Source organism: Haliaeetus leucocephalus, unplaced genomic scaffold (assembly GCF_000737465.1).
Source record: "Haliaeetus leucocephalus isolate CR32 unplaced genomic scaffold, Haliaeetus_leucocephalus-4.0 Scaffold656, whole genome shotgun sequence".
Lineage (NCBI taxonomy): Eukaryota > Metazoa > Chordata > Aves > Accipitriformes > Accipitridae > Haliaeetus > Haliaeetus leucocephalus.
The window spans coordinates 6870758-6898631 of NW_010973092.1; the positions used below are offsets into that span (position 1 = coordinate 6870758).

At 53.2% G+C, this 27874-nt stretch overlaps 2 protein-coding genes across 8 annotated transcripts in view; one reads left to right on the forward strand and one right to left on the reverse strand.

Annotated features, from left to right (window-relative positions):
- TCOF1 (Treacher Collins-Franceschetti syndrome 1) overlaps positions 1-21548 on the forward strand; it is a 21810-nt gene extending 262 nt beyond the window's left edge. The window contains exons 2-18 of one of the 6 annotated variants that reach the window (XM_010578935.1): positions 545-600; positions 3769-3911; positions 4638-4744; positions 4965-5319; positions 6150-6244; positions 6712-6936; positions 7567-7836; positions 11991-12165; positions 12330-12472; positions 14403-14576; positions 15050-15299; positions 15548-15636; positions 16374-16602; positions 17711-18280; positions 20005-20105; positions 20667-20703; positions 21161-21548. In XM_010578935.1, the coding sequence (XP_010577237.1) occupies positions 545-600; positions 3769-3911; positions 4638-4744; positions 4965-5319; positions 6150-6244; positions 6712-6936; positions 7567-7836; positions 11991-12165; positions 12330-12472; positions 14403-14576; positions 15050-15299; positions 15548-15636; positions 16374-16602; positions 17711-18280; positions 20005-20105; positions 20667-20699 (3015 nt within the window). In that variant the 3' untranslated portion in view covers positions 20700-20703; positions 21161-21548. Of the gene's footprint in view, positions 1-544; positions 601-3768; positions 3912-4637; positions 4745-4964; positions 5320-6149; positions 6245-6711; positions 6937-7566; positions 7837-11990; positions 12166-12329; positions 12473-14402; positions 14577-15049; positions 15300-15547; positions 15637-16373; positions 16603-17710; positions 18360-19521; positions 19808-20004; positions 20106-20666 lie in introns of those variants that run through there. The other 5 variants (XR_775118.1, XM_010578934.1, XM_010578936.1 and 2 more) reach the window with 5 other exon arrangements.
- Positions 21549-22695: 1147 nt separating this feature from the next.
- CD74 (CD74 molecule, major histocompatibility complex, class II invariant chain) lies at positions 22696-27867 on the reverse strand. Of its 2 annotated transcripts, XM_010578940.1 has the most exons (9): positions 27731-27867; positions 26109-26284; positions 25901-25989; positions 25744-25797; positions 25409-25504; positions 25079-25169; positions 24464-24652; positions 23999-24089; positions 22696-23777 (listed from the first exon to the last, which is right to left on the reverse strand). In XM_010578940.1, exons 1-9 carry the CDS (start codon positions 27799-27801, stop codon positions 23768-23770), a joined length of 867 nt encoding a protein of 288 aa, XP_010577242.1. In that variant the 5' UTR covers positions 27802-27867; the 3' UTR covers positions 22696-23767. The 2 variants fall into 2 exon arrangements, with proteins under 2 accessions (XP_010577242.1, XP_010577243.1); XM_010578941.1 differs by lacking the exon at positions 24464-24652 and having other exon boundaries at positions 27731-27865.
- Positions 27868-27874: the final 7 nt, after the last annotated feature.

Genomic DNA, 27874 nt, shown 5'->3' on the forward strand with positions numbered 1-27874 from the left:
CCCGGAGCCCGGGCCTCGGCGGGGCCGGGGGGGCCCGGTGCCCCTTGCTCCCTCACCGCCCGCCGTTCTCCTGCGCTGGGGTCGCCGGGCCTGCGGCTCCACGCCGGCCAGCAGCTCCACGCCGGTCTGCGCTGGACCCACGCGCTGGCCCGGCCCCGAGTGGGTGTCCCGTCCCCCCCTCCCCTCCCCTCCGTGCCCGCGGGCTGGCCCGACCCCGAGTTGGCCGGGAGGGAAAGGCCGAGACCGGCAGCCCGGCGGATAAAGCCGTCCCGTACCGGGAGGGGGGCAGCTGCTCCCCGAACACGTGTTGCTGCGGGTGAAGTCCCGCCGGTGCCGCCGAGGGGAGGACGCAGCCCGGGTGCAGAGGGGCGGGCCGCCGGCGGGGAGCGGGGGTGGGCTTTACTGGGAGCGTGTGTCTGAGGGGAGAACGCGTTCCCGTTTTCCTGGGGATTCTTGGAGGGTCCCCTGCGGTCTCTACTTCTGTCTGGCGGTCGCATCCCGAAACGGGGCCGATGCCTGACTTGTGTTCCCTCTGCTTTCACAGAAATTGCTTCCTTCTCTCTCGACCTCTCTCGAGGACATCTTCACCCACTGGGAAAAGTAAGTCGAAGGAGGAAATGACTATCAGATAGCTTCCAGACTGTGTTAACATCCAGGCTCCGTGGCACATGCCATCTTTATTTGCTGGAACTTCCCGTTGTCAGAGTATTTCTGATCATAACTGTGCTCGGCAGACTTTCCTCCTAGCCTCTGGTTTCAGACCAACGCGTTTCAGGTGTTAAAAATTACTTTGGTTTAAAACTTCTTGAGCTTGGAGATAAGCTGTTACTCTAGTTTTGAGCAGCTGATGCTGTTCTTGCTGGTTGGGGTTAATACTGGAGTACTGTGGGGCTCAGAGTCATGCTTTACTGTCAAAAATCTTTTCCCCAGTTCAGTTTCAGTTTCTTTTTAAAGCCACGTGCTTTTCAGGAATATTGACCCAAGAACAGAGAATTTGAGCAGATGCTGAAATGCCAAGGCTCTTACAGGGAGTTAAACCTTGGCATAGATCATGTATGTTCTGACTCAGAGGAATTCTCTTGGTTTCAGCCTGTCCTTCCAAGCCTTTACATGTTCAGCCCAACACCTTCCCACATAGTTATTCCACTGGGTACCCCACATGAAAGTCCGCAGCATGGAGCCTTCCCATCTGTGGGGTGAAATGACATTTGCACCCACCTTGTACGCTCACTGCTTGCTTTGTTTTGATGCTGGAGTGCCATGTTGCAGCGAGGCCTGGTGGCCGCCACAGAGCCGGGTTATCAGGGAATCAGAGGAGCTGGGCTTCTGTGCCTATGTTGAGGAGCGCTGGACTGAAGATGCTTCTCAGCGTGGCCATGCCAGCAGCCTCAGAAAATGGGTGTTTGCTTCAGGGTTGTCTTCTCCTAGAATGCCTCGTGCCTTGGTGCTACCCTGGTTCTTGCACTTGTGTCTCCATGATTTTCTTACTTGAGCAGGAGAAAGACTGGATCTAGGTGAGGATGTAGCAGTGTACAAACAGGTTTGCAGTTCCTCCCTCTAACAATTTAATGCTCTCTTGGGTATTGATGGTGACGTTTCTCTGTGCTAGTTATCCTGGGTGCTTGTGGTTTAACCCTAGCCAGCAAGTAAGCACCACGCAGCCTCTCACTCACTTCCCTCCCAGCCAGTGGGATGGGGGAGAGAATCGGAAGGAAAAAGGTAAAACTCATGGATGAGATAAGAACAGTTTAATAGAAAGGAAGAAAATAATAGTGATGATAATAATTACAATAATAATAATAATAATAAAAGGATTGGAATATACAAAACAGGTGATGCACAATGCAATTGCTCACCACTCGCCAACCAATGCCCAGCTAGTTCCCGAGCAGCAATCCCTCCCAGACCAACTCCCCCCAGTTTATGTACTGGGCATGATGTCACATGGTATGGAATACTGCTTTGGCCAGGTTGGGTCAGCTGTCCTGGCTGTGTCCCCTCCCAACTTCTTGTGCCCCTGCAGCCGCCTTGGTGGCTGGGCATGAGAAGCTGAAAAATCCTTGATTTAGTGTAAATGCTGCTTAGCAACAACTGAAAACATCAGTGTGTTATCAATATTATTATCATACTAAATCCAAAACATAACTCTATACGAGCTACTAGAAAGAAAATTAACTCTACCCAGCTGAAACCAGGACAGTGCTACAGCAAGCCCTACCAGACACTTTCAAAGCTTGAGGGACAACAGGGCACTCGCATCCTGTCTAATTCCTTTTTCTGTAGTGCCACACTAATGTTGTGGTCCTGTCCCACAAGTATGCCTTTTATTCCTGGTCCCCCTGAGTTATGCCTGGTTTGGAGTCAAAATGGGGGATGTATTGACAAGTAGTTTTGTTTATCCAGAAGGTGCTCTGCCTAGCTGGAGTGCTCTCGTGCGGGTGAGCTGTGATTCTTGTGTCTTGTCGCTTCATAGGCTTTTGGCCTGAAAATGCCTTTCCCCTGACTGTGCTGTGACTCTTACCCATCTAACTGAGGCCATCCTTGGTGCTGTCCTTCAGAAACTCTTAAAACAGTTGAGATTTGTAGTTACTTAAGAGTGGCCTCCCTCCAGGGCTACATTTAGTCTAGGAGGATGCTGGGAGGGGATGGAAGGGTGCTTGGAGGCAGGGGGAAGCTGGACCTGGTCAGCCCCAGGAGCAGCTGGAGCCTTGCAGCCCTCAGATGCTCTGGGCTGCTGTAGGGCCAGCGCCTGTGGGCACCACTGTTTTCCCCCACATGGTATTCCTGAGCCCTTGATCACTCATGACAAATTGTCACAGTAGTCTCTGTTGTGCTGTCAGCTGCCACTGAATCAGGAAGGCGTTGCAGTATCATAGCTGCCTGTGTGGCTTGCCCTATTATTTTATTAAAGGGGTTATTAGAGTAGTTAACAGGACTTTGTAATAGCAAATGTGCCTTCAGCTTAGCCTGCTTGCAAAAAATTTGCCGTTACAGCTATGCTACTAAAACGCTCTAATAGTAAGCACAGCCTTTGCTGACCAAATTATTTTTAAATCAGATGAACAAATAAAATAATCTAAACTGGCACAAAAGTGAGGGGTTTTGCTTCTGATAATTGTGCGTCTCGGGACTTAGAAGTATTGCATGTGTGAATCACACACAGATGTGTGCCCAGCCAATGTTATCCTCTGTGGCCTCTTGCCCTTCTTTCAACATATCTTCTGTAGGTCCAGCCACTTCCTTTCTTAAATCTCTCTGCAACCTGACTTTTTTGTCCTTTTGGCTTGTGAGCCCAAGTTCAAATGGCTTTAGATTCACTTCTTATGGCCTCATGGAATACCAAGGCCTGTTTGGGGATCCCTGCCCTAACCCTGGGACTGCATTCATTGACTGGCTATAGCTACTTCCTGGAGATGGGATTTGTGCTGTAGGATGCCTTTGCTCTGTGGTGAGTGCTAGCCTGACCATATATGTTTTTACTTCTCTGCTAAAGGAAGAAAGACTCTGCCTAGGACACAGGAAAAAAAAGTCTATATTCAGTATCTCCTCTGAGTATTGCAAGGATATGTAGTTCTCAGGAGTTGCCTCAGGAGGACTGGAGAAGTCCCTTGCAAGTTAGGGAAGTATTTCTCCCACCACTTAAGAGCTGTAGAGGAATGACACTGCATGTCCTTGGGCTGGAGCCTGACCTGAGAGTGGATGAATAATTGTATTCCAATTTGTTCAAGATATTTTTTCCCCGTTTTGATGCAAAATCTCTTCCCTCAGAACTCCCTCGAATTCCAGGAGAAGAAAGGTGAGTGATGAGGAGGCAGCCATCCCAGAAAAGATCAGAGTTCCTGATCCCGTGAGCAGCTCTGAGAGCTCAGAGAAAGAAGAGGATGAGAAAGAGAAGGCTAAAGCTGCAAACGGTAGGAGCCTTTCATCTCCCTGAAGTTGGCCGAAAAGGACTGGAGGCTTGTGTAGGAGCAGCCCGACTTGCTTGGCTAGAGAAAATGCTTGTAAAGTGATGGCTATTGCCTTGCGCTCTTAGAAAAATAGGACAACTAATTTAGCACCCCCTTCTCATGTGGAGCTTCTGAGGAGCACAGATGTCTGCTGAAGCTAGAAAAAAAACCTGTTATGATTCATTGGGAAGGGATGGGTGTTGTCGCTTGGATGAAGCCTTGGGAACCTAGCACTGCCCACTGTGGAGTACTATCTAGTTGGCTGTAGGTATGTGTTGGGTCAGCAAAGGCAGGCCTGTTTCATGGGTGAAGGAAGGACTTGTTAGTTGGTCTGGAAAGCCAGTGCCCCCTGTCTGAGGTGGGAATAGATCCCTGGTGCAGCTGATGTGGGAGGCATTGGCTTGCATCGTCTAACAAAAACCTGTGTGTCTGGTACATTTTGGCTCAGTCTCATCTGCTGTAGACCAGCCCTTGAAAACATGCAGATGTTGGCAGGTTCCTTGTCTTGGTGGTGGGGAGAAGGATGGGGTGGAGGAGCAAAGCACTTGCCTGTTGCAAGGACAGCGGCAGTGGTGTTGGGGCAGGTGTGGAGATGGGACCTGGCCCTGCCTGCTGGGGCCTTCCTGCAAACCAGAGGCCATATTGATGTGAGAGACACTCACACAATTTCTCTGTGGCTCTCCTGTGCAGCAGCCAGCCTTTCCCTGGCCACAAACTCAGGAGTGAATGTAGAAAGCAGTGAAGATGATGACTCCTCATCAGAAGAGGAAGCACCAGCTGGAAAAGCTGCAATTACGGTAAGGCAATTCTTCTCTTGGCTTTGAAGGGTGATAGTACTCGGGGGGCCAGGACTGTCCCAGGCTTGTTGGCATGTATAGAATTGTGGGCTGGGGTGGAATTCATATTTAAATGACCCTCCTATGCTTGCCTGGTTGCCACATTGCTGTTTAAGGTACATTGCATCCAATTTAGCCCCTCATCTGTCTATAGGCTTCTAATTTCTTTTGTTTCCTGTAGGTTACACCAGCTGTGGTGAGTGGCAAAACTGCCAACTCCCTGCATTCGCCTAACAAACCCACTGCCCCAGCAGGCAAAGCAGCGGTGCCTTCTGCTGCGAACAGAACTGTGGTCTCAAATAAGCAGCAGCCCAATGCACCAGCTGTGTCTGCAGCTCCAGCCAAGGCTGGGCAGAAACTGCCTGGTCCTGGGAAGCCTGGACGTGCCGCAACAGTCGCAGCCAAAGTAGGTCAAAGCAAAGCACCAGTAATGACCAAAGCACCAGAAAGCTCCAGCAGCAGCAGTAGCAGCTCCTCATCAGAGAGTGAGGACGAAAAAGAGACACCGACTGCAAAAGCCCCAGCCCCCGTAGTGGGTAAGGATCCTACAGGGTGTGGTAGATGCATGTGTGCTCCAGCTTTGCTGTGAATCAGGTCTGAGCCATGCCTTCAGCATATTCCTTTCAGTTCCCTCATTGGAAAGCTCAGAGCAATGCTTGTTCCTTGGGGAGGCTGCAAGAATACTGCAAGTATACTGCAAACCAGCCAGCTCTGGAGCTCTGTGGGATGAATCCAGCATGCTTGCTCCTGTTTCAAGCAGCAGATTCTGTGCTAAGATGTCTGTCTGGCAGCGCCCAGCACTACGGGGTTGCAGATAACAGCGTAGCGTGTCTGGAGGAGATGCAGTACTAATACTGCAGATGCTTTCAGCTTTTTGGAAAGGCTCTGTAGCATCTTCTTATTCCCAATTGCAAAGTGATTGGTTTGGGGTTTTGAAGTCTTTAGGGAAATCTTTTACTACTTTGAAGTGTGCGTGTTGGGGGAGAGAGTGAGGAATAGATCATCAAAGCTCTGAAAATGGTCCTTCTCTTGGCTCTTTTCCAGAGGAGGTCCAGCCAGGCTGGGTGCCTGTGCAGGGAGCTGTGTGTGGCTGGACAGGTCCCCATAGGGTCAGAGGGTGGCCAGGAAGGATTTCCCATCTCTGCCTGCCCTCAGGGGAGTGGTGTTTGTGGGCCAATGTTTTTCTGGAGAAGCTGTTCCCAGCAGGCCACTGATGCTTTCAGCAGGGCTAGGCCCTCTTCCCTGCAAATCCCTTAGCCCTCTCTGTGGTTTGTTTTGTCTTCCTGACTTCAAAAGCTGCATTAGCATCACGCTCTGGGAGCTCAGAGCAGGCAGCAGCTGTGACATCTCCTTGCTTGTGTTTCAGAGCCGAAGCAGGCAGCTGGGGCTGCTGAGAGCAGCAGTGAGGAATCAAGTGATGAGACATCCTCTGAGGAGGAGCTTGCAACTCCAGCGGTCCAGGTAACCTCTCCAACCCAGGGTCCTTGTCTCTAGGAAATCACTACCCTTCCCTTGAAGGAGAAACGAAATGCTGCAATGCTGTAGTCTGACAACACCCCCTTCCCTGGGTGTGTGAGATCCCCAAACCCAAGGCCAGAGAAACATGCTCTGTGGCTGAGTGCCCTCACAAACTCTTGCCAGCATCAACCATTCCACCCCAGTTCATCCTAGTGCCTGGAGTTGAGGGAGATCCTTTGATCTATAGGAGGTGATTGCTGTGCAGTTCCACAGATGTAGTCAGGCACTGCCGTGGAGAAGGTGGCTTGCTTCAGATACTCCACAGCCCATGGGTCTGAACAAGCCTATTGTGGTCAAAGTCAGCAAGGTAGCCTTCTTTAAAACAGATTCCATGAAGTTCCAGCTCTCAACTGGTTTCTTCTGAGATGTTACTTGCTTCTCCTGTTCCCTTTTGTTCTCCCTGTTTCCAGGCAAAACCAGCTGTGAAAACAGCGCAGGTTGATGCAGCACCTGTGAAAAGTGCACCTGCTGCTCCAGTGTCCCTCAAGAAGAATGCAGTGAGGCAAACAGCACTGGCACCAAACCAGGCCAAACCCACATCCACAACAGTTCCTGGGGCTGCAAAGCCTGATGACACGTCAGAGAGCAGCGACTCATCAGACAGCGAAGATGAGGAACCTCCATCAGTAACCCAAGTGCGTCTATCCGAGATTCTGTCTTTCCTTGCATGCCTCTCCACAGCTAGGAATTGTAGTGAAAAGAAAATTTTGTAAATGCATGTAGTGTATAGCAAAGTCATGTTGGGGGTGGGAGGAAAGAGGCATGGGGTGTTTAAGGGCACCTCAATGTCTTTGCTCTGAGCTCAAGCCATTGTGCCTTTCTTAAAAAAAAAAAAAAAAAATCCATCAGTACTCTTAAATAAAAAAAACCCCAGCAATTCTTTTCCCACCTGAAGAGGCAAATTGTCATGGTTGAATTTGCCTCTTAGCTATAAATTGCAATAAATAGTGTCTAATTTGTCAAACTGTAGTGCAGCTTAGCTTCCCTGCTGTGGAGAGTGCAAAGTGCTGCAGTGTACCTCACTGGAGGGGACTGGTAGTATCAGCAGGCTGATGAAGAATGTCTGGTCTTGCTTTCTCATCTTGGGAGACTATCCCCACACAGCTAGATGAAAGGATGCCTTGTGTCCTGCCAGTTGCTAATCTTCCTTCAGCATTTGCTGTTCCCAGGGGGCTCTGAAATCTCTTCCCTTGATTACAGTCTGAGCAAATGAATTCTGCTGCTGTGGGATTTGCCTTGTTTCATGCTGTTCTTGTCTTGTCCAGACGAAGCCACCTCCAAAATCCTCCCAGGCCGTCCCATCCCCAGTGAAACCTACACCAGCAGCATCACTCTCCGGCAAAGCAGCTCCAGCAAAAACACTTCCACTGTCCCAAGGGAAGCCAGCACCAAAAGCAGCAGTGCCAAAGCAGGCCAAAACCACACTAGGAAGGACTGCTGCTCCAGCGAAGCCTGCTGGAAGTACGAAGCCAGTGGAGAGCTCTGAATCCTCAGGCAGTGAAGATGAGGACCTCCCTGTGCCCATCAGCCAGAAGGTAGGTGATACTGCTTTCGGCTCAGTGCTAAGGCATGGGTTATGCAAGACAATTGTTTAGCCCTTAAATGCTACTACTGATCTCCTTGAAACACCAGTAGCATGTAGTATGTTGTATCTCCGTCCCTCAGAGAAGGAAGGTCTGTCTTTCTACTTGGAAACAAGCATAGACTAACTCTTCTCACCCAGCCGTACCAGAGGAGGGTGGGGAGTAGCCTATTTGATACTAACTGCTTCACTCCACTCATGCCTTGCCCCTCTGGAATGGGCCTTGTGTGCGGGGTCACAGATAACTTGGCCTTGGCTCTCCTGTGAGGGTTTGTTTAGACCTCTCTTGAGAGAAGGACCATGAACTCGGACTAGGCTCAGACTTAAGTGGCTGAACTCAGGGAAGCAAATCCCTTCCTGAGAGCATCCTTAGGCACATTGTATAGAGACCTTCTGCATTGACTCTGAGCTGCCAGAGCCCTTCAGAAAGTGCCCTGAAAGCAGCGTTTTGGAGATAGCAGCTATTCTCTGCAAGGGAGGAAGGGAAGCCGGGGGCAGAGCCTCACGTGTCCTTGCAAGGAGGCTCTTTGTCAACACGTCCTTTCACTATTGACAGGCAGGAGCCAGAGAGGCTCCGCGTTTTTGTCTTTATAGCCTTGGTCTGCTAAGGTGGGTGGAGGGGGACGCATCTCTAACAGTTGGCTCTGCGCTGCTCTCTTCCTGCATGATTATATATGAAGATTCAGCTCTGGGTGGCAGGAACAGCTATTCTGATAGCTGTACCATGGGGTCCTGCTGTAAAACTATCCAGACTCGTCTGTTCTAGCAGTGTTGTAGGTGAAGGACATGCCAGGGTAGGTTTGTTCCCCACAGTGTTGATTTGAAGCTGGCAGCAGCAGGTAGCCGTCTTGCCGACAGCTATTTAACCACTTCAGCTTCTTCCCTCTTGCAAACTGGCGATTACCCCTCAACAGCCACAGTCGGCAAGGAAGAGCTCGTCATTGAGGGAGCTCTATTTTTGCCAAACAGGCTGTTTCTTCCCATGTTAGTAGCCTACAGGCAGAGACCACAAGTGAAGCCTGAAGATAAACCATTAGGCTTAGCTGTGTCCACAGTCCTGTCCTCCCAGTCAAACTCTTCTTAGCTCATCCTCACCATCTGCTACTTGGGCATATGCTAACCACTGACTTACTGTATCCTGCAACTTCCTCTGGCTTCTGTGCAAGATCCAAACAGATACAGAGCGTTGAAAGCTGCTTCATCTTTCCCTGTGGGGGTGGATTAGCACAATTAAAATGAACATCATGCCTAAATTGAACTGCTTAATTGGTATGTTTACCCCTGAAGACTCAGGAATATTTAGTCAAAGAAGTTGACAAGGTGTTTGTGCATATTTGGGGGGGGAAGAATGGTGATGGAGGACAGTCTGGATTGACCTTAAAGATGCTGTGAGCTGCTTTTCTTGTGGAACTGCTAATTCTGCTCTGCTTCCTCTTTCCTGAACGTTTTGGGCCAAAGATGGCACTCGAGCCCCCTATGGACAGGCTTCAGCTTTGCTTACGAGGACTGGGCATGAGATGCACATGCATGCGTGTGTTGGGAAACTGTGTCTTCCTTGAGCATCCCAGGAAAACCTGTGCAGGCTGCACTGGTAGAAGTTGTGCCTGTAAGTTTTTATCTTAGACCGCAGGCCCTGTGGGGAGAGGCCAAATCTCCCAAGAGATGGAGGGTTTCTTTCCCTCCCTGAAACCTGTCCCTGCTCCCTTGCAGGTGACAGTCATACCTTTGCTGTGTCGTGACACAGTTGAGATTCTGGTCCCAGTCCTGATACGCTGGCAGTGCTTCCACAGTGCACAGACAGCAATAGAGTGTCATTATTACAACGTGCTCAGCACACGTGGCTCAGTGTTGTTTCCCCCTCTTGTCATGCAGTGCTGCATGATGCGAATGGACCCAGCGGAGTGGCAGATGGGTTGTGCAGGAGCTGAGTCATCACATTCGTACTGAGCTGCAGGCAGCTCCTGGCTTGGGGGCTGGAGAGGGAGCAGGAAAAATGATTTCCTCTTGAATTATTTTTCTTCTCTCTGAGTTACTTCAGTACCTGTGACTCTTAAGTTGTCAGAAGCTCTCTGCCTGTGTTGCCCTGCTCCCTGGGTGTAGCTCAGCCACGCTACTGGCCTGATCCCACCTGGGGCCACGCCATAGGACGTGACGGCTGTCAGCCATCTGGCAGTGATGGAGATGAGGTGGATGGAGGGACCTTGGCCTCCTCCCAGGAACATCTGAGGAGTCTCGAGGCTGTGTAAAGCTTAGGGTGGTTTCTCTGTGGATGCTGTTATGTTCTTTCTGTGTGAGGATGCCTCTGTATGGCAGCTCTTTCCCAATCTCTGGCTAAGTTAGGAAACGAAGCAGCCCTTGTGCCGTACATCCGAGTAGGGGGAGAAGCTGGTCCCATTGCTATGAAGGTCTTAAAAGTGAGCGAGTGGGCTGTGATCTTGGTAGACTCTTCCCTTGCACAGCAGTGCTTGGGACAAGAGGGAGAGGAGCTAGTGCGTTCCAGTAGAGCGTGTGAATTCTTGTGTCTGCTTCAAGTAGTTCTCTCTTCAGCATTGCAAATCTGGCCTCTCTCCTGGAGATAGTGACTCACTGGTATCAAAACAAAACAGACAAGTGAGGTTTGCAATCCCTCCTCCCCAAGCGCTTGTGGAGGTTTCTGTTTCTCTAAGCAGAGTCAAAGTGTGGTTGGCTTGTTCGGAGAGCTGTTCTGTAATGGGATAAACATGCAGATGCTGTTGTCTGTTTAGTGTTTGGCTTGGAGATGATAAACACTGCCCCAGTGGCAGCCCTTGGTGGGGCTGTGCCAGGAAGCATGCTAAGATCCATCCTCCCAGGAGGCTGCTAGGCTGGTGCTCTCGGCTGCTGGCCCAGAGCAGCCCCTGAGTGAGCTGGTGCTGCTGAAGTCGTCCTGGTCCTCAGCTGCAGTCTGAGAGGGTATTGCTGCATTAGCAGCACGGCAGGGTTGGGAGAGGGGGGTGGCAGGGGCTGTGCAGCCAGGCAGGAGTCTCTTGGCTTCTTGCGGGAGGCTTGGAGATGGAGCACTGAAGCGGGCTGCCATCACGTGCGGGTTGGATGGGGTCCGCTTGCCCTGGCAAGCGTGATGTACTCTTTGGCAGAGCAGCCCGGAGATGAGCGGTTAGTGGAGTAAACTGAGTGGGTGCAGAGCACTGCGAGCCTGGAGAATATCTGCGGGTGGTGAAGTTACCAGATCTCTCAGCAAGTGCTCCCTCTCCCTCTGCCACTGCTACCCTTCAGCAGTACACAGGAGGGGTGTTTGCGGCCCTCGACCCAAGCCAGTGGAGGGGCCGGGAAGAGATTGTCTCACCTGGCCATTGTGTATCTGGTGCTGTGATAACTGTGGCCTCCTAGTGCTGGCACACTAGTTGCTCGGGCAGTGGCTCGTGGCCTGTCCTGAGACATCAGTGTGTTGATGGGTGCTGTAGAAAGGCACAGCCCAAGTGAGTTGTGTGGGGGGTTGTTGTCTGGAGATTTCTAAATTCTTAGACCTGTTGACAGATAGATCAGTTGCCAAGGCGGGTCCCTGTCTGTCTCTGCCTGCCCTCTGTGTTCCCAAGCGCTTGTGTCAGCTGTGTGTCTACACTGAGCTCTCCAGCAGCTCTAGGATGTAGCTGCTCTGATACTGTCTCTGAATCTTGCAAGTGTTTTGGCACAAGGCTTCCCAGCTCCTTCTGATTCCCCAAGCTGGGGGGAGGCCATGCTTAAATGAGAGGCTTCCTTGGAATGCGGGTCTTGGAGTTGCAGTGCTTCTCCTGTCCTGAAGCTCCTGTCCGGCCAGTGTCTCAGCCTCAGTAAGGAATTGTTGTTATGAGCTTATGAGCACTGTTAGCGCTGTGTGCTCTTGTGGTAAAACATGCTCAGGCTTCCTGTCAAAAGCATATTGCTAAATGCAATGGTATGTGTCTTCTGCAGTTCAGTCCAGGCAGTAACTGAAGCTCCTTTCAATCTTGACACACCAAGGATGGAGTGAGTGTTAGTAACAGCTGTGTTAGGGTAAAACAAAACCCAGCTTGAGCTGAAACTGCACTTAAACTCCTAAACAACACCTGTACTAATACCACATTTCTGGGCCTGTGTTTCTTTTTTGTTAAGAGGTTAACGGAACAGCCTGGGCCTGTTCCCAACCTGAGCCAGGCTGCTAAAGCTGGGCCGCCTGAAAAAGCAGTGGGAAGCACCTTGAAAAGCCAGCCCTCAGAAAGCGGGAGCAGTGACTCGTCTGACAGTGAAGAGGAGTCCCCTGCGGCACAGACACAGCCTCCGCAAGTTGGTAAGTCTCCTGGCAGTGGCCAGGATCTCTCATCTGCATTCTCATGGGTTTCCTTCTCTCCCCTGCATATGGAATGGCCCATACTGTTATGATAGCTTCTGCTCTGGACAGCCACAGAGAGCAACTCTTTCTCATGGTGACAATCTCTTATGCTTTTCCTGCAGTGAAAACCAATGCTGTGCCCCAGACAACAAACATGAAGAAGGCATCGGCACCGACACCAGCACCAGCCGCTCCACCTGTGGACAGCAGCGATGATTCCAGTGAGGAGTCAGATTCAGAGGAGGAAATGGTCCCTACTTCTCAGGTAAGAAGCTGCTGACCTGCTGGGTGTGGGTGCTGTTATTCCTGCACGCTCAGGAGGCCTCAGGACTTGTGAGGTGGTAGTTGGGTGGGTGATGAGTGGTGCAGAGAGGAGCCCTCCTGTTGGCTGGATCAGGTTTTCTTGGCAGTGTCCCCGCATCTTGCTGACCCTGGCTCTGGGTGCACAGCTCAGCTGCAGCAAGCTTGCAGTGAGAGCAGTGGAGGGTGTGAATGTTTTGGCAGGAACATGAGTAGACGCACGAGCCCAGACCTCCTCTGGGACTATGTCCCCTTTGCCCTGCTTGGGGATTTAGACTGGAACAGCAGCCAAATCCTTGCAGGCAGTCTTTCCATGAGCTGGGTAGCTCCAAGGCAACCCGCCCCCTGGTTCCTCCCAAACTGCTGGGGTGGGGTGCAGCTGGAGCTCTCTGGACTTCCCCTCCACAAGCCTTGGGAGGCTGGAAGGATCTGCCTTGAAGGGTAGCACAGTGGTCCTGCTGCCTTTCAGCTGGAGGAGCTAGACTTCTGCCTTGGAGAAGGGAGGTGACCCCAAGGTGGTGCTGAGGGCAGTGCTGAATGCTGTGGAGCTGATGCCAGCTCTCTCACCTGACTCTCTTCGTGTCATGTCTCTTTGTGCCTCCGTGCCAGTCCCACAGGGCCATGGCTGAGCTCCCTAGGGCCTGAGCTGCCTTGGTGTGAAGCTCACTTGTGTGTCTCTCCACCTCTGTTGCAGTTTGAGCCCAAGAAAGAAAGCACATCAAGAAGCATTGACTGAGGAACATGGCTACCATTCTTACATGGTGGTGGCTTGGCTGGTGCTCTGAGCCCAGGGCTTAGTGGCCAAGTGCCCTTCTTGTCCTGCACATACGTATCTCCTGTCTGGCCAGCACCCTTGCTGGAAGAGCGGGATTATGTGCACTCAAGGAAACCCTTCCCCCTGTTGGCCTGATGCTGTGGCCAGTGGAAAGGCTGCCTCCCCCCACCTGGTGGGCAGGCAGGCAGCCAGCCTGAGCAGTCCTTGATTAAAGCGTGTTTATAGTACCAAGATTTTATAAAATAATGCAGTTGCTGTAATTTGAGCTTTGTGCAAGACGGCTGAGAGCTCACGTCAGATTGGCAGCTCTCTGCATGGTGGAGCGTTGCCTTCCTTTCTGAAGGCCAGATGTTGTGCGAGGGAAATGTCAGCCCACAAAGGCCCAGCTTGTCAGAGATCTGGAGAGGGAGGACCGCTCACGTAGCCTCGTTTGTAACACAGACCAGGAGGCTGAGCACTCCTTCTTGCTCCTGCTCACTCCTCTGCTGGCATTTGTGTCTTGGACCTGATGTCAGTGTCTCATTTCCATGCCCCCGGCTCTTCTATTTTTAACCCCTCTTACATTTAGTTTGATGGGAGGTTTCAAATGTGAGGCAACAAAATTGCTTCTTGTTAATTTGCTCGCTAATCTGTGGCTTGCTTGTGGACCTGAAGGCAGATTTGCCCTGTGGTTGGCGTCTGTGCTTTATCTCTGTTGCCAGTTAACTCCCAATGTGTGATTTTTAGAGTGTAGGAGACATCCTGGAATCCAAGTGCCCGCTTTGCAAAGTAGGGTTTGCAACTGCAGTCTTGCAGGTGCTGCAATGGATAGGGATCTCACAGCCTGCAAGCACATCACATTTTGCCTGCCTGTCCTCAGGACGGGCACCTCTGGGGCACTGAGCTAATGCTTCAGGCACTCCCGGAGTGCTCGCCCTCAATTCTGTGCTCCTACCTGTGCCAGAGTCCTGCTCAGAGGCTCATAGGGGACAGAGCTGGCCTGTAAAGGCGGGGGAGAAGAGTTTTGGTGCTGTGCTGAAAATGATGTAAGGGCTCAGGAGTTAGTGTTGGATTGGTGTATGCTTCTGTCTCTTCTTTCCAAGTTGTGCTCTGTTCTGATTTTTTTTCTCATCTATTTTAGTGTCTGCTCCAGCAGAACATCAAAGCGACCAAGGTTTTGAGCACAGTGGCTGCCAAGGCTAATGCCACACTGCCTTTGGGGAAGGGGATAAAAGCGCCTGATGTCCCTACAGTTAGCAGAGTGTCTGAGAGCTCGAGTAGCGATTCCTCAGAACATGACGTGCTGGTGGGAGAGGTAATGATGGAGGAGACTAAAGTGGGGAGCTTCCCTGGGGAGAGTGGGCAGATGGGTCTGCTGGAGTCTGAGGCTGATGTGTCCCGAGCTGAGGGAGTGTGTTCATTCTATTTTAACCACTGTTACCACACCATAAGGTGAGGCAGATAGCAGAGGGTAGACCTGGTACCTTTGCTGTTCCTGCCTCCCAGCTGGCTGGCTGCTTTCTTCCTTTTTTTGTGATAGCCGTGCCATGTACAGTCAGGAGTTGTCTGCTTGGCCACAGCTGCTGGCTTCATCTGTGGGCTGGGGGGATATGGGGTTTCTGTGCCCTGCATGAGAGGTTCTTGGGCTAACCTTGACATGAATTGGAACAGTACAGATAAAGAAGGGCTGAGGTAGTCCAATCCCATCTGTTCTGGGCTGTGTCTTATAGTTCATGGGCATGAGCGGTTATTCCTCCTTCCAGATGCATTTCATCTTCCTCTCCCTAGGGTCCCGCTCCTCCTTGCCTAAAGCAAACGGTTCCTGTGGGAAAAGCTCCTCTGGCCAACACTGCTGCCCTGCAGGCTGCTTCGCTCCTGGGAAATCCCACTGCCAAGTCGAGGAAGCCAGGCCTGCAACCAGTGCAGGATGTCCGGCTGAGCCAGGCTGTGCCACCCACCCAGGCAAAGGAGACCTCGGACAGTAGCAGTTCCTCAGACAGCAACGAGGAGGAGACACCCAAGCAGACCCCCAAACCTGGTCAGTTCTGCCAAGAAGATGCTCTCAGTGCTGCTGGCCAGGCCAGGGTAGGGGCAGTGTTTTGTTGCCCCGTGGGAGGTGTGTCACTTTCACATAGTGGTTGGAGAGGGGTTCCTCCTCTCCAGCTTGGCAGAGCTTTCCTTTCTTTGGAGGCAGAAGGTCTTTCAGTGGCAGTAACTGTGCTGGGTAGGTGAGCTTAGCCCCAGGCAGCAGTGGTGGCTTTAATGGGATGAACTCTGCTCCTCCAGCAGGCTCGCTGCAGAAACCAGGAGGGACCCAGCCAGACCACAGCTCCTCGTCGGAGTCCAGTGAAGAGGAGGAGGAGGCAGCGTCGCAGGTATGGTACCTGAGCAGGCTGGGATCCTCGGGTCTTGCAACTGGCTCCTAAGTAGGACAGAGAGAGGATTGAATTCTCAGCCAAAGCAATTGGGGTGCCGAATGGGTTTGCCAGCACAGAAGCAGGGGCTCCCCCAGGCAGTGCTGTGAGTAGGGCCTTTTGGTGGGGGCAGAGAGAGGCTTTTGATCCTGGAATGCTTCCCCAGGCAGCCGGGCCTTGCGTCCAGAGCTCATGGTGCTTTCCCCAGTGGAAGGGATGGGAGGAGGTGATGCCTTGCAAGGGTTAAACCAGGAGAACTGGTGCATAGTGCCAATAGCAGCAGGATTTCTTTCCCCACTTCTATTTGTAACTTAACCCGTGTCCAAGCCATTAAATTCCCTTTGTAAGTAACGTGCAGGGCGTGCAGCACATCTGCAGTGCATTAGCTGTGCTTGGGTGCATGCTAATGGCCAGGAGCCTCCCCCAAGCCTGCTTTACTGGGCGAGAACAAAGAGGAGAACCTCTCGCCATCAGCTCTTGCTGCTGTCAGCTCAGCCAGTGTCTGTCAGTGCTGGCCCCCCTCTCCTGGCAGCCCTGGCCTCTCTGCAGGGCTGGCTGAGTGGTGCAGGATCACTCTGCGGGTGGCCAAAGGTGGGCCCTTCACTTGGAGTATGGGGGCAATAGCAGCAGAGATAGATCTGCATGTCTGGTCTGTGGGAGGCTGCGCTGCTGTGACTCCTCAGTGTCTGCTGTTTCAGTCCCTCCTCACAGGCTATCTGGGCCTCTCCAGGACTCCAGCATCACCTCAGGCACCAAAGACGGTTCCCCCCCAGCCTGTAGGCAGAGTGGGACAAGGGAAAGCAGCCATGACTGCTGCAAACTCCCTCGCCAAGGCCTCTGTGAAAGCAGCCCCAGCCGACAGCTCCAGCAGTGACAGCAGTGACTCCGACACAGACATCGACCAGGTGGCTGCAAACCACAAAGCAGGTGGGTCTCCTTTGGCAAGGCTGGGAATCTGCTTGGCCCAGGAGCAAAGCTGTGCTGGCACGGGAGGGTGACACTGGGATGGGGCCCTGTTCCCAGCGTGTTTCCACCGCAGAGCCCAGTAGTGTGAAGTGCTGCTGCCGTCTGCTGGCTTCCCCTGGCCATGACACAGCCCTCTCTTCCTTGAACGCCCTTCTTGTGCTGGCTGGCTTGCAAGGCTCTGTGCTCTGTGCCTTGCCTTTTCCAAGTTCTGCTTTAACTGCAATAATTAATGCAGTTAATGGGAGCAGGTAGGGCTCTCCCTGAAACTGACACACATTGCATTGGTGTGCTGCAGTAGTGATGGCTTCTACGGAAGTTTTAAACACTGGCTGAAGAACATCGGCTATACAATGCTGGTATTCAAGCCTCCCCTTGGTCTTTCTGGGCTCTGTAGCATGTCTGGAGGGCAGAGGAGGGGAAGCAAGTGGGAAGGCTTACAGAGAAACGAAATGTCCTGCCATTTCCCTATCGCCCTGGTTTGTTGGCAAATTGTAAAACTCGGAGCTGGAAGGTCTTTCTGCTCTAGTGTGACCCTGGCACCTTCAGATGAGCTCTGGTCTGGCTGTGAACTCTGGCCCGCCCTAGAGGCTCAAATGGGTCTGGCCTCTTGGGCACATCATTAAGTTGTGCAAAGGGCTGTTGAGGAGGTCACAACTATATATAGGTTCGAGAAGGCCCAGGTGCTGATGGGTAGGCCATTGGTGATGGTTAACCATGGTGGGGTGGATACCTCTTCCAGCTTGCGAAGTCCGTGACTTACTGGGGGTGGTGTCCTGGGGAAGGACTGCTCTATGTATGCTCACCTGTCTTGTACTACAGTTTCCTGTAGTTGAATGGGCAAAGCTGTTGTGGCTGTTGTCACCCACTTCCCTCGCCAGATATTTGATCTAAGGCTGAAGCATCTTTCTCTGGCTCTGCTGTAGTTGGGATGCCCAGCAAGTTTTTTGCTTTTGGGGGACAACTGTGGAGGCTCTTCTTCAAATGCATATTTCCATCCTCCAGTAACTCTGTGGTCTATGTAATGAATGCTCCCTGAGTTGTCTTCTCTCTCTTTTCACTGTTTGTGCAGAAAACAACCCACTTCCAGGGCAGGAAGCCATAGGAGGAGCCTCCAACAAAGAGAAGGTGGCAGGAAAAACGGAGCCAAGTCATGCCAGCCTCAAACCTTCCCCACTCAAGAAAGCCCTGGCTGTGAAAGAGAATGATGTTGGGGCAAAAGGGGTGCAAGTGACCCCAGCGTCACATGCACTGTTCTCTATCCCACAATCAGAGGAGTCAAGCTCGGGGAGTGAAACTGAGGTCACCACTGCTGCCAAAGTTCCTGCAGTGCAAACACTGGAAGGATTGGAAGTGAAGAAGAAGAAGAAAAAGGAGAAGAAAGAAAAGAAAGAAAAGAAGAAACCTTCCTCCACAGCAGACAAGGCTGTGAAAACATCTAAGAGCAAAGACAAAGAGAACAAGAAGCAGAAAACATCTCAGAAACGGAAACTGCCAGGAGAAGATGGGGCTGTTGGGCAGCCCAAGGAGAAGAAGCGGAAAGGGCAAGCTAATGAAGAAGTACCCAAAAAGAAAAAGAAGAAAGCAGCTGGTGACCTGGAGAAGCTGCCAGGCAGCAAGGAAAAGAAAAAATCAGCCAAAAGTAAGCATCCCTCGCTTGGGGCTGCATTTGCAATAGGTTCTTGCAGCTGATGCATGTTCAGCCTCTGGTGCGGGACCTTGTAAGTAGCACCCACTTTTCCATTAGCATTCTGCTTGGCTACTTCCCTCTTGGACCTCCCAAAGCCAATGCCAGATTTTTAACACCCCACTTCAGTGTTTTTCTGCAGTCTCAGCACCAGGTTGTGTTGTAGACAGCAAGCTGGGCTCTCCTGCCCCTCTCCGTCCTGCGTCTGGCACAGTGGGAACTGCATTAATGCTTGCGCTGATCCTTGCTGTTTGCAGAGCAAGTTGGTGTCCTGTGCATCTTCTATGGCATGACCTGTCCCTCCAGGGCTTTCTCCTTTCCTGGCCTTTATCCTGGCTGGAAACAGCTGTCTAGCTGAGGGCTGTCAAAAGGTTGAGGTGAGACTGCGTTGAACCTCCTGAGGCCTATTTGTCCCCCTCGCGTGGCCTGCCCACCTGCGCTGGGCTTGGGAGAGTTCTTGCTAGTTGTAAGCCACGAGACCTCTATTCTGCCTGCTGCACTCTGCATGGTGCCCTGCTCTGTGTCTGCAGCACAGAACAGCTCTGCTAACCCAGCCGGCTGCCCTGGCTCCTCTGTGGCAAACACAGCGCACTACCAGAGAGCTAAGGCGAAACGTGGCTGGGGATGGCAGGCGGAAGGTCTGTGACATGCTGTGGGCATGGCAGAGGAATCCCAGAGCTCACATGCATGGGGCTTTGTGTTAGTTAGAGCTTCCTGAATGTGGCCACTTGCTGCCAGCCTCTTTAAAAGAGATCAGCCTTGAAATCTGCGCTGTCATCTGCTGTGTCAGCCACTGCTGTTTCCCGTGGGGTGACAGTGCCCTTTGCTGACCCTGCCTGATCAGTGTCTGTGCTGCAACATGGGGAGCAGCTCATTCAAGAGATTTGACTCAGGGCTATCACTGCTGCTTTCAAACCCCTGGAGAAAGAGGAGGATGGTACCAGCCTCCTGCTCGTTGCTCCCAATTAAGAGTGTTTCCTCCCCTTCTTGTCTGCATGCCTCTCTGTAATGCTCTGCTGCCCTAATGCAAAGGCAATTTTTTTTTTCTTTGCAACATGGACTGCATTTGTAAATCAGAGCTGGTTCTGTGCTGGATCTTGTAGGGGGATGTTTTGATGGCTGTTGTTGTTTTTGTTTTTAAAAAAAAGGGGAGATGGAATGGGTGGGACAGATCTGCTGGGTTTTCTGTTCTGCAGAGATGCAGCCCTTCATTCTGGAGGAGACAGACTTGTCCGTCAGCCCTTGTGTGGGCTGTTGCACAGGGGTGAGCTGGAGCCTCTTGGAGCAGTTGTGCTGAGCTGAACCTTGTGTCCATCCTGTGTTAGTACCTCCCCTTGCCCTGATTTCTGGCATGTGCCCAGCTACTCCAGCACTGAAGTGGTTCCTCGGAGTGGGTGGGCAGCAGGAGGTGGAAAGGGGATCCTATGTAATTCTGCCCACATGTGTGCGTGGATGGTGGGATCAAACTGCTCTGGCTCAGAGGTACTGGAGAAACAGCCCTGGGCGCAGCTGCCTTGTAGCAGGGCTCTGCCCTCTCCCAGTTACTGCTCTGCAAAGCTGGCTTAGGTTCAGATGTGATCAAAAACTTACTGGAGATACTCCTACCACTCCGTGCTCCATCTCAGAGGCCAGCAATATCAGAGTCCCTCTCTTACTTGTCTTTTCTTTCCCTCTTCCAGAAAAAAAGACTGGAAAAGAAAAGAAGAAGACCAAAAAGGTGTCTTCGGAGGGGGAGCCTATAGCAGATGCCTCCGCTGAGGTTCACAAGAAGAAAAAGAAGGTATGTACAAGACCCTGGGAATGGGGCACCATGGGGAGAGCTGTTCTGAACCTCAGTTGTGATGCTCATCCCTGCAGCATGTCAGGCTGGAGAGGAACAGAGCTGTGTCCTGGCCTTGCTGGCAGTACAGAGGAGGCTGCAGTTAATTGTGGCTAGTCTTCAGACACCCTGACCTTTGGTTGATTGGGATTGGGGTTGCTCAAAGAAGGGCTTGTTCCTGTATCGCTCCCCCAGGAGAGGTCCCTTTTCCTGGAAGGTTCAAACCCAGGGGCCCTTTTGGTGGCAGAGAACCTGCCCAAGGAGTAAGTGCTGTTCTTTTCAGCTGTCTGTTCATCTAGTTGTTTTCAGCAGAAACTGGAGCTCCTGAGGGCTTGGCAGGCTACTGCATCCCATCCCAAAGGCTAGGAAGGGGGGCAGAGGGAGCCTAAAGGGTGTTCCTCATAATGGATATGTCCCTGTAGAGATGGTAGCTAAGATGCCTCTGTGGCTTGTGGCTTTGGTGGGTCCTTCATGTTTGTGATGCAGATGATACTGATTTATTTTTTACCCTTTGCATTTTAGAAGAAGAAAACAGCTGAGCCTGAAGGATTGTGAGAAGGTACATGGCCTGTGGGGACTACCAGGTGGTACCTCTGAACGGCGGTAACCTTGGCCAAATTCAGTATTCCTGGGCCAGTCTTGGGAAGATGGTGTGCCCTCTAAATGCTCACTGAGTCAGCCTGGCCTTAGGTTAGAGGGCCAGGGAGTGGAGCGGTGTAAGGAAAGTCATGCAGCAGTGTGCTGGCTTCTCTGGATGTGTTTGACCTCAACTCTTTAGCTGCTGAGAACTGGATGTCCAGCCTGGACGTTGCTGTCCTCTGTCATCAGCAGAGATAAGCGGCCTCTGGCAGTGTCTGTCCCTGCTGACCACAGGGAGCTTGGAAAAGTAATGTGGATTAGATGGTGATGTTGTAGCCACCTGGAAGTGGACCAGATGACTCTGCCCTTGCTCTGCTCAGCTGTAAGGCTGTTCTCCTCCTTCCCATCCCTAACTCTTTTAACTCCTCTCCCCAAAGGTACCGCATCCCTGTGATTAAGGATTTATGGGTGAAGATCAAACAGAAGAGAGGAAAAGGAAGTTCATCAGGAGAATTCCAACTTTTTTTTTTTAATAATAATTTATAACTTCTTTTAACTGTGACTTTTAGAGCAGAGCAGTGTAACTTTCTGCCTCCTCCTGCCCTGCTGGGGCTCAGAGACATGTTTATTGCCCCTCCCAATGGCTCACCTGTTGCACAAGAACTGAACTGAAGGAGGCAGTTTGACCAGAGAAGAGCCAGCTTGCATAAACTGCTTTCCTCCTAGTTGACACCCAGCCATCTCTTTCTCATCACAGAGCTATATTTTTAAGAGAAACTTTTACCTTTCCCCCCCGCCCCCCCTTTCTGTGATTTGTGGTGTCAGTCCTTTTGCTACTATGGAAGAGAGCTCTTGGGTTTACTTTTTATTCTAACACTGACAGCAGTGATTATCGTGTCCCTGGAGTTGCACTGAACAGCTGTGTCCAGCAGCTGTTCTCGGCCAAGGTGGCGTAATTTTTTGTGGGTTTTTTTTTTATGGAATACAAAATAAAAAAAAGAACGGTGAGATTTTTCTTCAGCTGTGTTGTGGTTTAAGCCCAGCCAGCAACTAAACACCACACAGCCACTCACTCATTCCCCCCTGCTGGGATAGGGGAGAGAATCGGAAGGGTAAAAGTGAGAAAACTTGTGGGTTGAGATAAAGACAGTTTAATAGGTAAAGCAAAAGTCATGTGCACAAGCCAAGCAAAATAAGGAATTAATTCACTACTTCCCATTGGCAGGCAGGTGTTCAGCCATCACCAGGAAAGCAGGGCTCCATCACGCGTAATGGTTACTTGGGAAGACAAACGCCCTAACTCTGAATGTCCCCCCTTCCTCCTTCTTCCCCCAGCTTTATATGCTAAGCATGATGTCGTATGGTCTGGAATATCCCTTGGGTCAGTTGGGGCCAGCTGTCCCAGCTGTGTCCCCTCCCAACTTCTTGTACCCCCCCAGCCTGCTCACTGGTGGGGTGGGGGGAGAAGCAGAAAAGGCCTTGGTTCTGTGTAAGCACTGCTCAGCAATGACTAAAACATCCCTGAATTATGTAACGCTCTTTCCAGCATAAATCCAAAACACAGCCCCATACTAGCTACTATGAAGAAAATTAACTACCCCAGCCAAAACCATCACAACTGCTTTCAAGGGAAGGGAGGTGACCGAGGCCAGGCCAGGGAAGCAGGGCAGGCGCTGGGGCTGCCAGGGCTCAGCTGTCTCTGGAGGATGTTGCAGGTAGGAGAGCAGAGCCTGGGTTCACAGGCACCGCTTCAACCCCTGGGGAAAAATTACTTGCTTTCTGCCTGCTCCCCAAGGACAAGCAGAGGCTGTTGCTCCTCAGCTTTGCATTGCGTGTTCTTCTGGTATTGGTTTGTACTCCCCCCACCCCATCACTAAATGCTGTGTAGGGGCAGGTGCTGAGAGCAGGTTTTTGCCTCACCCTGTGTCGATCTAGCCTGCTGCCTCACTGGCAGCTGCTACCCTGCACCAGCCCGGGGGTTTAGGACGTGAGGAAAAAAGGGACCAGATCCCCTTCTGATCCTCCCTGCCATGCTGTGCAGCCTGGCTCCAGGCTCTGCTGGTGAGGGCAGAGCTCTCTGGCTGCCACCTTCACACCGGCGCAATCCGGGTGCAGAAGGGAGATGGCTCCTGGCACAGGGGACTGCTCTCCTCTCCCCCCACGCCCCATGCTGCAACTCACTTAAAAGTGACTTCAGCCTCTTGGGTTGTGCTAGGCGCAGGGGGACCCCAGGGTGCAGGGAAGATTGAACAAGTGATGGGCCAGGAATGTGGCAAGGAATATATGTGATCCTGGGTGGGGGCACAGATGTTCCCTTTTTTCTTAAGATTCATTTATTTTTAACCTAGGACAGCTGTAAACTGTTCGCAAGCACTGCACTGCTGGAGTTGCTTACAAGGCTTTCTTATTCAAAAGTTTATTAGAAATAATTAGCTTGTGAGATCATTTATAAAGGAACTATCAGATATATTCAGAAAAATTAGAAGCCCCTCTGACTCCAGGGTCAGCTCCTCTGCCTGCTGTTACCCACTGCTGTGGCTGTTATCGAGCGTGAAGGCAAAAGCTGAAGGTGAATGTCTTCTCTACAAAACTACCCTCTAGTAATCTAACAGGGCTTCAACCTACGGGGGTCAGTTAAGAAGCTGGTGGAGGTTGTTTTGTTGCTTTTAATGTTCAGAGTAAGAAAGCATTAAGGGCTCATTCTTCAGCAGGGGTGAGCTCTGCACCTGCTGCTGCGTGGCTGCTGAGGGATGCCGATGAGGAAAATGGAACAGGGTTTATGGGTCTGACATAGTTGAAATAATTTTCCAGCCTGCTTTACCCACCCTGTGAGGGAACACTTTGCCTCTAGCACTGATCCTGGTGGCAGCTCAGCCCCATCTGCAGCAGGGGAAGGGTCACAATCGGTGCCTTGAGGGGCAGGGGTGCCCATTGTTAATCGCCTTGGAAAAGCAATGTAAGAGCAGAAATGAAATAGAACAAAAATAATAAAACATGTGAGCTGGGATGCTGAAGACGGGACAGGCATCCGCTGGCATCCTCTTCTACTTGGCTGTTGGGGAAAGAGGAGGGAATCAGTAAGACGGCTCCAGGACCTCCCACAGCCCAGGCTGCTTTTGCTCTGTCTCCATCACAACCTCGGCCTCCCCAGCGGTACTTCAGTGCTGCCCTGGCTCTTGGGGGTGGACCAGTACCTCCCCCAGCTCCCCCACCTCCTCTGCCCCAGCCCCCAGGGCTTTCCCCTTCCCAGTCCCACAACTGTGCTTGGACTCTCACCTTTCTCTGCACCCAGCTGGTACGCGTCCACCCCGGAGAAGATCATCTCCTCTGGGTCCACAGTGGTGGTGGCAGCAGCAACAGCAGCACCTGCAGAGGGAGGGCAGGACGTGGGTGATGGATACCTGGAGCTGCCCCATCGTCCCTACCCCTCTGAGGGCAGTGGGGGAGAGCCTACATCCATGGGTGGAGCTGCGGGTTTGGGGGCAAGGGGGGAGCTCATAGAAAACTGCGACTGCATGCCTTGGCTCTAGCTGCAGCTACCCAAGGAGGGCTGTGGTTTTTAGGGTCCCCTCCAGCCTTAACATGCTGGCATCAGAGGGGGGTGAGGGATGCCCTCCAGCACTTGGGCACCCTCCTCTCCTCTCCCTGGCAGCTCTCCTTCTCCCTAATTGCAAGCAAAATGGGGCAGCATCCATGCACACTGCTCATTCCTCTCCTCCATCCCCTCCCTGGCGACCTACCGGGGCAGTCCAGCTTTTTCCGAGTAGCAGTGCCCTCAATCCTGGTGCCATTTTTGTAGGAGCACCAGCAGTAGCCTGTGGCAGCATTGCACTGCTTGGGCAGGTAGTCGCCGTTCTCATCGCACTGTGGGCGGAAGCGACCCGGCTGGACACCCCCAAAATTGGCCTCCACCTGGCACTTAGTTTGCACTAGGGCAATAAAAAACAAAGGGGAGACACCATGAGCCCCTCGGGCCCTTCTGCTGCTTGGCAGCCTCAGCGGGAGCTTTTTAATCCAGAAGCAGTTAAATTAAATTTAAAAGGTGAACAAGCCCCATCCTGGTGACCTTTCTAAAGCTCTTGGGATAGCCAAGGACTGAGGATTTGGTGTGCTGCTCCAGCTTTTCAGATATTTGCTCATCCCAAATGCCCTGCAGGCAACGGGCAGTGGCTCTGTGATGTCCTAAAAGGTCACCACCAAGAGGTTCCCCATGGAACAAAAGGGTCCGTGACCAGTCAGGGGACAGAGGGTTCAGTTGCCTTTGGGAAGCCCCATGCTGGCACCTCCTAGGGGGTGGTTGCTCCCAAAGGGCCAGTCCCAACCCTCCCCAGCTCAGCAGCCCCCTTCCCTGATACCTTTCTCCGCTGGGATCGCCTTATGATCCTCCGGCTTGGGGTTCTTGGCCATTTCAAACAGCAGCCACTTGTGCATCCAGGATTCAAAGGACTGCAACAAGAGGAACCAGCGTGTTAACCAGCACAGGGGGGGTACACCATGGGGGGAGCCGTGCCGCAAGCTCCACCTTGGGCCAAGGAAGGTCGTGAGCACCACCACCTTCCTTGGGGTGGGAGTAACCCAAGCCTGGCTCAAGCAGAACTTTGTTTTTCCAGGTGTGGACACCCCAATCCCTCCCCAAAGCGGGGTGCTCCTGGAAGGGGAAGAGTAGGATGGCAGCAAGCACTGACCTTCCAGTCTGCATCAGTCATGGTCTTCTTCAGGCTCTTCAGGTTGTCCATCAGGTTGTCCTTCAGCTCCGGGAACATCTTCCTGGGGTCTGCTTGCTGCAGAGTGACCACCACGGTGAGACAGGGCAAAGAAAAATGAGGCGGGGGGGGTTGAAGCTCTGCTTGTATCAGCCAGATGGACATTGCAGGAGGCCATGAGCTCCCACCAACTCTGAGCACCCCAAGAAACCCCAGACCCAGCCAAGAGACAACAAGCTGGAAGCAGAAGGTCCCGTTGCCTTCTGCAGCTCAAGGGGTGGCAGCTATGGGATCGGTGGGGGAGCGGGGGACCTTACCAGCAGCAGGTGCTTCACTTGGTCCTCGGTTTTGTTGCTAGGAGGGGCCATGTTCTCAAGAGAAAAGGCAAAGGGACAGCATGAGTGCAAGGGCTGGCAGCGAGCCCTGAGGGCAGCCGCCAGCAGCCAGTGCCAAGCAGCCGTGGGCATCTCTTACCATCTTGTCTGCAGAGGGGGCAAGAGGCAGGACCCTCATGGCTAGAGGCATGTCTAGATTCATCCTCATCTTGCTCACTGGCTTGGCACCTGCCGAGGAAGGAGCGACGTGAGGGGCGCTGGGTTGGGTGGTCCAGGGGGGACCCATCCCCTCTGCCTGGCCACCACCACCACCACCACCCCCCACTGGTGCCCACAGGGCTACTGACTGGTGGGCAGCTTCCTCTGGAGTGCCTCCAGCTGCAGGGTCTGGGAGGTCTTGGTCAGCTTGCTGATCTGCCCGCTCTGCTGGTAGACAAAGTAGACAGTGACAGCCTGGCCGGCGATCAGCAGGGCCACCAAGATGGAAAGCGTGGAGAGGGCGGCTTTGCGGCCCCACGCAGACCTGCAGGACACAGAGAGAGAGCTCAGCCCCAGCCACCGGCAGCAGGAGATGTCCTCATACCCTGCCATCATCATTCCCCCCAAAACACCTCCTGCAGCCCATGTCACCCCCCCGCCACCCCGCACCACCACAAACACCCCCCCTCCCGGGGGGTTTGCAGCCAGACAAATGCAAATTCCCCTGTCGCGGGCGTGCAGAAGTGAAATCTCAGCGTGAAGGTCACTCCTCCGCACTGGGGGAACCGAAACCCACTGCGGGGGCGAGGGGGAGGGGAGGCCCTGGAGGGGTACCCGGGGAGCGTGTGGGCACACGGGGCTGCGGGCAGGGCACTGCCAGGGGATTTTGGGGTACGGCATCGCTCTGGGCATCGCCTTTTGTGGGCTGATGAAGCCACCTGAAGCCTTGCTGGTCCCGGGGGGCTGAGGACATACCCGACAGGATGCCGGATTGCACTTAATTTTTAAAATTTCGTGCAAAAAGCGAAGGCGCGGGGCACCCCGAGCGCAGAGGCCGGCCGGGCAGGTGGGCGTCGAAGTGCTGCCATGGCACTGGGATGCCAAGGGAAGGCAAAGCCAAGCACCAGGCGGCCGCCTGCCATGCTGCCAAGGCCTCCCCGGGCCAGATCCTGCCCCGCCGGGGTGAACGGGGCATTGGTGGGGTGCGGTGGTGCCCCAGAAAGCCACCACCTGCCTCCACTGCCCGACGAGGTGGGGACACCCGTGGGTGCTGCCGGGCTGCCACTGCTGCTGCAGGCCATGTCCCGAGCGGGACTGGCTGGACAGATGTCTGCCTGGTGACTGATGATGGCAGAGCTCCCGGGCTTCTGATTGGCTGGAAGTGGTTTGGTGGGGGGCCCAAAGAGGTTGGGAGATGGGGGCTGGTTGGGGACACGGGGAGTGGCCCCACAAAGCTGGGTCTGTGCCATGTCGCTGCCTGCCCCATAACCATCTTCTGCCCCGCCTGCCCCATAGCCACGTCATCAGCCCGCCTGCCCCACAGCCACGCTGTTCCTCCATCCGGCCCGCAGCCGTGACTCCAGCCCCTCTGCCCCACAGATGCGCCATGCCCCCGTCTGCCCCATAGCTACGCTGTGAACCGGTCCACCCCATAGCCATGCCACCTCCCCATCCACCCCCGAGATACAGCGACCCCCTTCCTCAACCTCCACGGCCACCCTGTGCCCCTGCCCGCCCCACAGCCACGCTCCGGCCCCTTCCACCCCATAGCCACCCCACAGCCCCCTTGGGTCCACAGTGCCCCGCAGCCACAGCGTGACCCCACCTTCCGCCCCGTAGTCACTCTGAGCCCCCTTGGCCCAACTCTACCCCCTTCCACCCAACCGCCACGCAACGTCCCCTCTTCCCCATGTCCCCATCGTGCCCGCTTCGCCCTCCCCGTGCCCCCTTGACCCCACGGCCCCCATCCCCGTGCCCCCAACAGCGGCACCTCTGGTTGTCCCCAGGGTTGAGCACGCTGCTGCCGCGGTCGGAGATGAGGTCCCGCTGCTCCTCAGCCATGGCTTCGCTGTCAGCACACCGATGGGCAATGAACAACCCCCAGTGCTGTCGCTGGAAATACCCCCCCAGGTCC